This window comes from Saimiri boliviensis, chromosome X, assembly GCF_048565385.1.
Source record: "Saimiri boliviensis isolate mSaiBol1 chromosome X, mSaiBol1.pri, whole genome shotgun sequence".
Lineage (NCBI taxonomy): Eukaryota > Metazoa > Chordata > Mammalia > Primates > Cebidae > Saimiri > Saimiri boliviensis.
This window is the reverse complement of record NC_133470.1, coordinates 107,421,834-107,434,313: the sequence shown is the minus strand read 5'-3', so window position 1 is coordinate 107,434,313 and position 12,480 is coordinate 107,421,834. Positions and strand designations below refer to the sequence as shown.

The 12,480-nt window shown below is 35.0% G+C and overlaps 1 protein-coding gene across 8 annotated transcripts in view; it reads right to left on the bottom strand.

The window, feature by feature from the left end:
• Nucleotides 1-12,480, bottom strand: part of SMARCA1 (SNF2 related chromatin remodeling ATPase 1) — a 77,231-nt gene that overhangs the window by 28,874 nt on the left and 35,877 nt on the right. For all 8 annotated transcript variants that reach the window (XM_039464088.2, XM_039464090.2, XM_039464086.2 and 5 more), the window contains 6 exons: nt 12,310-12,462; nt 10,429-10,561; nt 9,333-9,481; nt 7,445-7,564; nt 3,874-3,984; nt 3,503-3,616 (listed from right to left, as the gene is read on the bottom strand). In XM_039464088.2, the coding sequence (XP_039320022.1) occupies nt 3,503-3,616; nt 3,874-3,984; nt 7,445-7,564; nt 9,333-9,481; nt 10,429-10,561; nt 12,310-12,462 (780 nt within the window). The remainder of the gene's footprint in view (nt 1-3,502; nt 3,617-3,873; nt 3,985-7,444; nt 7,565-9,332; nt 9,482-10,428; nt 10,562-12,309; nt 12,463-12,480) is intronic.

The window sequence follows — 12,480 nt, the reverse complement described above, 5'->3', positions numbered from 1 at the left end:
CTTTTAAGATGATTAACATGCCATGCTGATCTGTCTATTCTCTGATCTCAAACAAGGAACACCCAATTAAAGAACCCACCTTAGCTCGGGTCCATAGTTCCTAGCAAAGAATGGAAGAGACAAGGTCCAGAAAGAACCAATAACCAATATTTGCCTCGTAAATCCTCAGCTAAGTATGCATAGGGAGAATCAAGGCAAGTCTTAAGACAATACAGAGGGAATCTCGGATGGGGCTTAAGGGAGCACAAGGCTAGGAGTAGAGTAGCAGGGGACTGGTTCTCCTTCCACTACCACCACCGCAGTCCAGGTCACCACCATCTTCTCTCATTTTGACACTTCAACAGCCTCCTGGCTGGTTTCCCTGGATAAACTTGCCATTCTCTGCATCATAGCCGGAGTGATCTTTTAAAAATGTAAATCTGATCATCCTTTACCATTTATAAGTTGTATGACCTTGAGCAAATGACTCAGGGCAAATGACTCAACCGCTCTATACCTCAAGTTTCCTCATCTGTAAAATAAGGATGTAGTTCCAGGGCTGTTAGGAGGATAATGAGCTACCATTTATAAATAACCTGGAGCAATAAGTAACACAAGTAAGGACGAAGTGTCTGCTATTAGTATTATTCTACCACCTACCTACCCACCCACTTCCCTGCCTTAAAAACATCTCAGTGGGTTTCCACTACTCTAAAGCTGAAGTTCAACCTCATTAATATGACCTACAAAGCCCTCCATATGATTTGACTCTACCCACTCACCAGCCTCTTCTCAAGTCACCCTCCTCCTCACCAGTCCCTAACAACACTGGCCTTCTCACAGCTCCCCAAAGGGGCCATTCTCCTTCCCACCGCAAGACCTTTGCATATGAGGTGCCACCTGCCTCAGCTTTTCTCTCCTACACTTTAGACTTAGCTCATTCACATCTCTGGAAACTCAGCTTAAATGACACTTCCTTAGGGAACACCTCCCTGATCTCCCAGTCCACATGAGATACCCATGTTATACTCCCTCATTAGCATCCCTTGTAAGCACAGAACCACACAAATACCACCACCATTACACTGTAGTAGCTAATATCTATCTCCTCTATTAGAACGTTAAGTTCCATGAAGTGAAAGATTTTGTCTTATTCACTGCTTTATCCCAAAGTGCTTGGCCAAGTACCTGGCACAGAGGAGTGCTCAATACAAAGGTATTAAACTGTAAAAAAAAAAAAAAAAAAAAAAAAAAAAAAAAAAAACACCACTTCTCCATTTACTCTCTGTCTCCTCTTGCTTCTCTAGGGGGGAAGTGAGGAAAAGCAAACAATAAGGTACAATAGTACCAATTCCATGCATCTCCCCTCTCCCTATTCATCCCTTTCCTCTATTCTTAACACCTCTCCTCCTCCTCCTTCCTTTCTACCATGCTTCACAGCTGTCCCTTCATTCCTCCATCTTCTGAGGTTTTCTCTCTTCTCCATCTCCTTCCAGCTGGCCACCATCCAAAAAGTCTGTAAGACTTCACCCCTAACCACAAACTGCCTGTAATGAAAGGCACTGTTTATATTGAAACCAGACCCGTGGTCAGAATGTGGTGGGCACTGTAAATTATCATGGGGAATAAAATTTCAGTATCTCCAAAGAAGGAGCATGAAGTTATATCAGAGATGATTTTTTTATTGGCCCACCTCCCAAATGTCATGCCACACCATTGTAAACACAGTCCTTATTTAGGACTGCCGAAAGAAGCAGGGTTACATCACATGCAGAAAGAGCCCAGAAGGTCTGAGTGGAACGAACAGAGCATCTAAATACTAAGAAGTTGCTTGTGAGACCAGGACCCATGGAAACCCTGTTAGCGCCATGATCTTGAACAAGGTCATTTAACCTCTCTGAACTTCAGTTTCCTCACCTATTAAATGGAGATGATAATAACACCTACTTCATGAGGTTGTTAGGAATCAAATGAAATATGTGCTAAAGCACTTTGTAAATTATAAAATGTTCTATGCAAACATTTGATTTATTACTGAGGTCTAACATTTCAATTAATTCTCCTTTCAAGTCTCAGTAATAACAATTAAAGTAACAGAAAAAATATTCTAAACCTAAAATTACTATAAATCTTAATGAGATATGTATTTACCTCATAATATAACTACATTATTAATTTAAATACTTAAAAATTATTGTTAATAATTATTATTAATTTTCCTACTTTTGTTTCGCACTTTAACCTATAACTTACCTGTTTCTTCTGGTGTATCACTGTTTTCACTTTCTTTGAAACTAGTTTTATGTCTGATGTGAATGTTCACCCTAGAGATCTACTCTAGTTCCAATATATAAATGAGTTAACTATCTTATATACATGGAGCTTTTCTAGGCACATTCCAACTACTAATTTAAAATAATGGGTGAGTTCTAATTGTGATAAAGGTTTATAAAATAAAATTTAAAACACAGCTATCAATTCATAAAACAGAACATTTCATAAAATTAAAATAGTGTTAATTTTTTTTTTTTTTTTTTTTTTGAGATAGAGTCCCCCTCCGCCGCCCAGGCTGGAGTGCAGTGGTGGGATCTCAACTCACTGCAATCTTCCCCTCCTAGTTTCAAGTGATTCTCTTGCCTCAGCGTCCCAAGTAGCTGGGATTACAGGCACCCACTGCCACACTCAGCTAATTTTTGTAATTTTAGTAGAGACGGGGTTTCGTCATGTTGGCCAGGCTGGTCTCAAACTCCTGACTTCAAGTGATCTGCCCCCCTTGGCCTCCCAAAGTGCTGGGATTACAGGCATGAGCCACTGTGCCTGGTCAATATTTTATAATTTTTTAATATTAGTGATTATTATACCTTTGGTCATCCCTCTCCATTCACTAGGAAGTCAATTTCAACATACAGAAATTACCTGGTATGCTTACTCTCTCAATATGACAGATTTAGTGTGACAAATACTAGATTTCACTGATGAAAAATAGTATTCTATCTACCTATATAAATAAGAATTCCTAATACCCAAAGATCATTTTAAAATTGTATAATTCATCATCATGTTTATCATTATCTTTAACACCTAAGTGACTACAATCTACTAACCACCAGCATGGCTTTCATCAACCTATAAGCAATAAAGACAGAAATACTATTTCTTGGACCTATTAAGGAAATGATCAAAAATTTCCTATCATATATTAACATTCACTTCTAACCACATACCTATTGTACTTTCTATATATTATTTAACCATTCAAACACTGGCATTATAAAAATAATATGTTGTTATTACTATTTTGAAATATTGCACAATTCTTCGTTAATCTCATTTAGTGATGACTGTACTGGTAATTCAGTAGCTTAATGTTTTACATCAGTTAAAACTTCCTCTTTGGTCTTAAAAACATCATTGTTGTGATTTACTGTTATATTCTCTGAAATTAAAATGCAACACCTTCTAGTCTAGATTAACAGATTAAATTATTTTAAAATCTATTCATCTAAAAAAATTGAAAAAATACCTTATAGCCTATTGTCTTCCGATAATAAAGAATTTCCTTTTCCAGGAGCTCAAATAAGCGTGGTGGGAAAAATTGAAAATCCTGAACATTTGGCTGTTTTGGAGGCCGTGGAGCCTATGAGAGGAAAATGGATTATATATACTTTTTTCAGTACATGAAGTAAACTTACTTATCTTTCACTATTTCTGTTATATATGGAACAATAAATACAATAAAATCCATTTATATGGCTGGGCCAAATCAAATACATTTTTGTATTGCTATATTTTAGAGACTATGATTTGGCAATGATATAAGTAAATCTGAACCATAGATCATGTTGCAAGAGAAATCTACTTTAGGACATAAAAACTGGCCTTGTACAGTTTTACCTTTGGAATCTTTGGCTCGCTGACACGCAAAGCCTCTCTAAAGTAGGCATCCACTGCGTAGTTTGCTTTGCGTTCTCGTTTAGGAGGTTCGATCCATTCCACCATGCCAAGCTATACACGACAAACAACAACAAGGGGTTTAATGACTCCAAACAGTTTTATCAAAATCAAGTACATCAAGGCTGCAGAAACATAAGAAAGCAAAAGCCATCAGGAAGAATCAAAACTTGCCTTATAAATCACAACTTACCTCCAAAGTTCCAAAATGAAGTGTACACCGTTTAGATGCAAAGACAGTTTTCTTTATTTTTATTTGAAAGTAGGTTTAAAAACTAGTTCTTCCTTGGTGATTGAGAAGAATCTGTATAATCTGCTTAGTATTTTTTGTCAAATTAAATAAATAAAAGGTAGCTAATATAGCAGGAAGAGTAACATTGACTGTGGTAACTGTAGTAAGTGTATGAATTAGAAACAGATGAAAGGGGTAAATAATAAATATCACCATGATGAGCATGTTCAAATGAGACCTTCTAGAAATGTAGGTATGGCAGAGTTGGAAAAGTTGGTGGAAACAGAAAGACCTAGACTCTGTCACTTCACTAGCTGTATAACTTTGGGAAAATTATTTTTTTCCATCTTCAAAATGAGAATAATAATACCTACCTTGAGGATTACATATGATCATATATGTGAAATCATTAAGTAAACTGCCAAGAGTTAAATGCAAGATACTATTAAATATCCTAAGTAGCATGAGCAATGATTTGGGAGCATTACTAATTTTACCCTATCATCGGCTAGAAAATATAATTTAACAGTCAACAGATAAAATTGGCACTACAATGTTCTGGAGTCTGAGAAATAGCTTCCTAATTCATATTTTTCTTGATTTCAGTGCTTAACCTAGTGCCTTTATATAAAAGAGAGCATTAATCTACCATTAGTTGTCTCACTCTACTTGATCTAATCTAAGGGCTGAATTCCAACCTTGGCATCATATTTTAAGAGGGGATAATAAACCAAGCTGACCAGGATGGTTACAGATCTACAAATTCTCACAGTGTCTAGAGAAGTAAAAGCTAAAGGCAGACACAATGGTGGTATCCACATCTGTGAAACTCTATCAAATAGAAAAGAACACAGTTCTTTGTTGATCCGTAAGATTAAAATCGATGTGAAAAGTTAGGAGAAAGTCAATGGCTACTCAATATAATTTAACTATTAATTAAGTACCTACTGTATTATGTGTAACTCAGTGTCAGAGATATACAGATGAATAAAATAATCTCTTTGATCAAGAAACCTATAACTCATAAAATTTTCTGAGAACCAGAGAATATAAGACATCGAAACAGACTACCCTGAGAGGGATAAGATTCCCAACACTACAGTGTTCAGAGGCTGCATATCTCTTTTAGATGCTAAAGGTAAGATTTCTTAATTACAAGAAAGTTAGCATAAATGACCTTCTAATTCTAAGAGTCTATGAGATATCGACATTATAACGAGATTATTAAGTAAAATGAGAAATTCCCACAGCAGTGAAACAAATTTTGCTTGTCTTTCAGATGGATGAATGTGAGGTGACAGTAACAAAAGAGCTATTTTATAAATAACCAATAATTTATCTTTCTCAATTGGAATAAAAATAAATTAATAATCGTTTAACATTCTAAAACTGATGTATTTAGCTATTTAACCTATGCTTGTTTGATAGTCTAGGCATTCAAATTTGAAATAAGCATTAAAGGACAATTTATCAACTTTCAAAAACAGAATAGATCATACTGAATTAGTTTATTTTAGATAAGAGTACATTGATGCTAACTTATCTGAGTTTATTTATTCAGGATCACAGGCATCTTGACTTAATTTACCAGGTATGGTGGTAAAATAAATACAACTGATTCAACAAACCATATATGGAGATCTACCTCAATGTATAATTTCCATGATTTATAAGTAATATTCTTTAAAGTTTTCACTTCTCAAAAGATAATTTGAACCTATTTTAAGAACCTATCTAGAAATACAGAGACAGAAATAAAACATTCAGAAAAAAATTCTGATTCTGGACATCACTGTTACTGTCAGACATTTAATTATAAAAATACAAGTCATCACAGTTATTAAAATTCCCTCTATCTGTGCATCATTACTTTGCTAAAATTAGAAGCACAAGAAAACCAGTTAGAGATAGACAAGTATTTTACTAATTTCTCTCTAAAAATGTGGATAAGAAGCTCCACTGGTATTTAGATTTCATTGTTTAAAATGTTTCCACTTTGTAACACTCCTAATACCCATAAGCCTGTAGGAATAATTGTAAAATTAATAAAATTTATATCACATAATGAGATCTCAAAAGCATATTAGAAAGGCAATTTCCACCCTGTGCAGATAGGCCATCAACTCCATCTCAGCAGGATAAAATATGAGCAGTCTAACTGAAGATTAGAGATAAGACAACCTGACAAATACAAGAAACTAAAAGCTATCAGAAGCAATAAAAGAAACAAAGCATTATCAGCATACTAGCTATAGTGCAAACCAAAATGGCTCACCTCTCATTTTTCAGTAAAATAAGTACCTAAGAATGAGCTTTTCTATTTTAAGAAAATTCATTTCTGTCAGTTCAAAAATATAACAGCTTTGGCCGGGCGCGGTGGCTCAAGCCTGTAATCCCAGCACTTTGGGAGGCCGAGGCGGGTGGATCACGAAGTCGAGAGATCGAGACCATCCTGGTCAACAAGGTGAAACCCCGTCTCTACTAAAAATACAAAAATTAGTTGGGCATGGTGGCGCGTGCCTGTAATCCCAGCTACTCAGGAGGCTGAGGCAGGAGAATTGCCTGAACCCAGGAGGCGGAGGTTGCGGTGAGCCAAGATCGCGCCATCGCACTCCAGCCTGGGTAACAAGAGCAAAACTCCGTCTCAAAAAAAAATAAAAATAAAAATAATAAATAATAAATAAATAAAAAGTTTTAAAATTCCAGCCTTAATTTCAGTTTAAGAAACAAAATTAATAAACCCCTATAAACCCCTATTTCTTCAACAGACCATGTAACCAAGTCCTTCTGCATTTAAGTTAACTAAATGTTACTAATATTATTACTCATATAGTTAACATTAAGTGCCAGGCATTATTCTAATAACTTTATGAGTATTAACTCATTTATTTCATCATCAGAATCCCTTATGATGTAACTATCATAACCTCCATTTGGTAAGTGAGAAAACTGAGAATACCCTGTCACTTAATTAGTGACAAGAGTTGAGATTTCAACTCCAGAATTCATGAAGTCAATCCTACATTGCTTCTCAATAACAAATGTAGTACTAGCAGTAGTAGTAGTAGTAGCAGCAGCAGCAGCAAAAATGATGATGATGATGATGACGACGATAAACCAGTAAAATAAATGAAAGGTATACCCTGCATGAGATCTTTAGGCCTCTATCAAATTTCACTCTATAGCAAGGTTATTATAATAGATAAGTGCCAGTGTAATCTTATAATTGTTATGGGGAGAAATGCTCATTTGAGGGTCTAATGGTTGAGGGTAAAAAGTTACCTTCTGTTTTTCTCTATAATCTTCTCCTTCAAACTTGTATAAACTTTGTTCCATGTCCATTCTAAAATTTCTTAGAGAAGACTCTCCCATTTTTTGCAGGCGCTCATTCATCTCTGCAGTCTAAAAATGAATACATTGAAATGAGAAAATTATCACTGAATTACTTGTAAGAGTCTATGGATTCTCCACCTTTTTAATAGTCAGGTTTTGACATGAAATACCCAGCCCCCTAATTTACAAGGTATGAATGCAATGCTAACATCAAAGTTGAAGTGTAAATTTTACTTGCCCAAGTATTTCAAATATTTAAATGGTGCTTCCCAAGTACTCTCACTTAGGCTTTCTTTAAAATCTTTCATTAGTGAAGTTGTAAACACAATATAATTTCTCTTGCATAATTTAAATGGGACAAATAGTTAATGCTAAGAGAAAGGCAATGTTGGACTAAAACAACACATTGGCATACTTATGTGAAACATACTAACACAAGATTATTCAAAATGCAGGTTATTACCTGAAGTACAAACATCTTCTGAAAAGCAAATTCAACCAGTTTACAAGATATGTAATTAACATGGTAAAATACACTATGGAGATGAAATCAGCAAAATCCACACTGTGATTAACTCAAAAGGCAAACAACCTAGTTTCTTCACCAAATAAATTACATGGAATACAATGCATGTCGGGAGCGGGATTCCTATAGAGTTTAAAAGACAGAGATGCAATCTCAATCAATAGCAATTTGTATTCTGACTTGCATTCTGATTTAAAAACAAAAACAAAACTTTTTAAGTATAAACATTTACGAAACAATTGGAAATTTGAAGACTAACTGGATATTTGGTATTATTAAAGAATTATTGGGGTTTTCAGGTGAGACAATGTTATGATTACCTTTAAAAGAGTCCTTCTATTTAACAAATACAAAGTCCTATTTACAGCTGAAACATGTCTGAGATTTGCTTCAAAATAATCCAGGAAGGGGGAAAAAAGAGCTGGGGATATAAACAGGGCAGGACTAGTTGATGGTTGTTAGAAACAGGTGATAAGTACTTGGGGGCTCATTATACTATTCTGTCTCCTTTTACTTATGTTTAAAATTATCCACAATTTGTGGAGGGTGGAAGGTGAACTAAACACAAAATTACAATATTCTGAAACAATTTATTATGCTTTAACAAATAGTGATTTAGTATTTCATGAAATGTTTTATAAAAGATTTTCAATTAACCAATGTATCAGTAGATGACTTCTAATCCAGTACAAAAAAAAAATACTATAAAAATATAGTCTGGGTCAAGCATGGTAGCTCATGCCTATAATCTCAGTGCTTTGGGAGGCAGATTTGGGAGGTTCACTTGAGGCCAGAGGTTCAAGATCATGCTCAGCAACACAGCAAGTCTCTGTCTCTACAAAAAAAAAAAGTTAATTAGATGTGTATGTTGGTTACACGCCTGTGGTCCCAGCTAATTGGGAGGCTGAGGTGGGAGATCACTTGAGCCCAAGAGGTGGATGCTACATTGAGTTATGATTGCACCACTGCACTCCGGCCTGGGTGACAGAGCAAACTCCTGTCTCTAAAAAAAAAATGCAGTCCTTATACATGTTATTAAACACAAAATTTACATAGCTTTTAGATATGGTATTTTCAATAAAGCATTAGGTATAAGATCACTCCGTTTTAAACTCTGGTTCTTAGTCTTTCTCACCAAAAACAAAATTTTTAAGCCCTAATCTACTGCTGAAAATAGATCTACAAGTTGTTGGAAAGAATATGAGTTATCTGAAACATATGGATACACACGTACAATGCAAATACAAGTTTGCTGAAGTATGTTGATTTTAAAGCAATCCATCATGAAGATAAAATGTTATTTTAACTAACCTTCTTTTCCCCTCTTTCCAGAATAGTTGTAATGTCTTCATCTGTCAACTCACTCTCTTTAGAAGCAAAAACGTGGGTGGCTCCATGCCGTATCATTTGCAACATTTCCTCTTTGGCCAGCTTGTTAGACTGTTGGTCAATGAGTCTTCCTAATGATAAAAATTAAAATTGCATATACTCAATCAATTATATTCCAAAGAAAGCATAATCATTTTAATCAGACATTACCACATTTAGCCATACATAAAGCTTTAAAAGAATAAAAAGTTAGTGAACATTAAGGTTATTCGCTTAATGAACAACCCTACAAGTTTTTCTTCTACCATACTTTCTATTTCAATGTGAATTTCCTTCTGTAAAACTCAGTTAAATCCAGAAGGAAATTGTTTTTCATGTTCGAACTTTGTTTTCAGATCAAACTTCTTTATATGACAAGGCACCCTCTAACATATGTTTTCAAAAAATTTAAAGTAGCCATTTTATCTGCTACATAACCTCAGGTACTTCAAAAAGTATGCTACTGACATTCAAGCATAAGCTATTGATGTTCAAGTACTCCGTATATTGAATGCCAGGGTTTCAATTCAGAATATTTCAGTTAGCATTTTTTTATGAGGCGGAGTCTCGCTCTGTCACCCAGGCTGGAATGCAGTGGCTCGATCTCAGCTCACTATAACCTCAGCCTCCTAGGTTCAAGCAATTGTCCTGCCTCAGGCTCCCAAGTATCTGGCACTACTGGCCCGTGCCAACATGCCCATCTAATTTTTTGTATTTTTAGTACCGAAGGAGTTTTACCATGTTGGCCAGGCATCTCAAACTCCTGACCTCAGGTGATCCACCCATCTCGGCCTCCCAAAGTGCTGGGATTACAGGCGTGAGCCACCGCTCCTGGCCTCAATTAGCATTTTTAAATTTTTTCCTTTTACTTTTAGGTGATACATAACAGCTGTACAGACTCATGGGATACAGTGATGTTTCCATTTTTCCTCTAAGTTTTCAAATTTTGGACAACTTTTATTAAAAGTAATCTCCTTTGAATGTGTTGAATGCATGTGTTTTACAAAAACCACCTAATTAGATTTCTATGTATAAATACCTTGTTGTATAACAATTGAATCAAGTCTCAGTTTTATCTCAGCTCTTTCTACAATCCTCTCTTCAACAGTGTTGTCAGTGATGAGACGGAATACACGTACTGGCTTCTTCTGACCAATACGATGTGCTCGATCCTAGTAGAAAGAGTCCTAATATAAGATATTCGATATTCTGTATAAAATTTATAGAGTATAGCCATCATATTCCATAAAATTCTAAAACTAAAATTAGTTCTTTATCTCTAGATTGACACTCTGGAAAAGAGCATGATGAATATTGAGAATGTCTAAAGACCACTGGGAACAAAGAAATCTGTAACTATTATATTGTACCATTAATGGGAAACTTCCAGGACAAAGGGCAAAGCACCTGTAAGATGAAGAAAAGAGGGAGCTGAAAGTTTCTGGATTGAGTTACTAAGTAACTTTAAGTCACTAAATATAAACATCTTCCAAACTAGCAAGGAATTTTATTAAGTAGTTAGTAAGGGTTGCTATGGTGGCAAAAGTCTGCTTTATCTCATTATCAGGCACTTCTTTCTGCTTACGGAGGGATATGTAGTAAAGAGTTATAAAAATTGATGGGATATTAATATCCTTACTATACAGTAGTCTAGAACTGGTCCTATGGTTTATAGTTGGTACAGGTGACAGGAAGCAAACTTCTAGTGGTATAAAACCATCTAGGGAGAGTATTTTTAAAACACAGAAGCTGCCAGAGCAAATAAGTAAAGAGAGGAAGGTAGTAGAGAAAAAAAATGTTTTAAGTTCTAAACAGGCCTGTACTAAATATAAAAACACTAGAACCTAGTAACAAAGTTTCAACAGAGCACATTAAAAGACAATGTAATACTCTACATATATTTACATTAAACCTGAACCAACAAATCCTGAAAGACTGGATGTGCACTAAGACTTCTAAGGAAATGAAGTGCTACCACTATTAGATTTTCCAGTTCAGTAACACTGTAACTTACTGCGGCTTACTCCTAATTAGTCATATCAAACAGGTAGTTCAATACCATGGTAATGTAATAATAATTACACCAAACCATATTGATTTTAGAATGTTCCAGTGGTCAATCCTTTTCAATTCTCTATTACAAAAGGAAAGCCTTCTAAGTTATATCTCATTGGCATATGACTTTTCATTGCTCCCAAAAAGACAATTATCCCATACCTATGTATTCAAAACCCTAAGAAGTTATTTTGTACCCTTTTACTTCTAAATTATATTTCTTTATCTGAAAATGTAAGTCACATTGAGAGAAGCTATAGCTTTAGTTCAATCAATGACACCAAAATATCAAAGGAATTACCTGTAGTGTTTTGATGAAAGGTCAGAAAAGAGCTCCCTAAAAAAAATTTTTTTTTAGTGTAGAATAGCTTTTGGATAGTGTCCTTATTAAGTATCAAGTGTTTTCCTGGAATATATTCCTTTCTTACCTTTTTGTCTTCTCTCCCAAATTGTTCTATTATGAAAGTTAAAACCTCTCCCAATTTCAGTACTAAGGATTTTAATATATTTAGTTGTTACACAGAATAATAACAACAGACTGTTTTTTAATCCCTTTCATTAAAACAAATTTATATGCCCTCTTCAATCTTTGGAATGGAAAAAAATTTCTACTTCATGATAAAAACCAAAATCAACACATAAATGCTATAGTTGGATCTGGGGTGTGTTTGTTGTAGGCTGCCATTTCTTGTGTTTTTGCAATTCAATTAGCACAGCAACTGTGTGCTCTAGGATAATTGACTGTAACTTCTACAAAATTTCTCAAAAATTTTAACTGTTTTATCATGAACGACCTTGATGCTGTATGAACAGCAATAGTATTCAGAGCTATGATAAATTTCTGACACCATTAAAGATTACTAACCATAGCCTGTAGATCAACCTGTGGGTTCCAGTCTGAATCATAGAGTATAACCACATCAGCACTTGCCAGGTTAATTCCGAGACCTCCAGCCCTGGTACTTAGCATAAAGATGAATTTGCTACTATTAGGAGCATTAAAAGCCTCTATTGCTTCCTTAATTTTTAATTGATA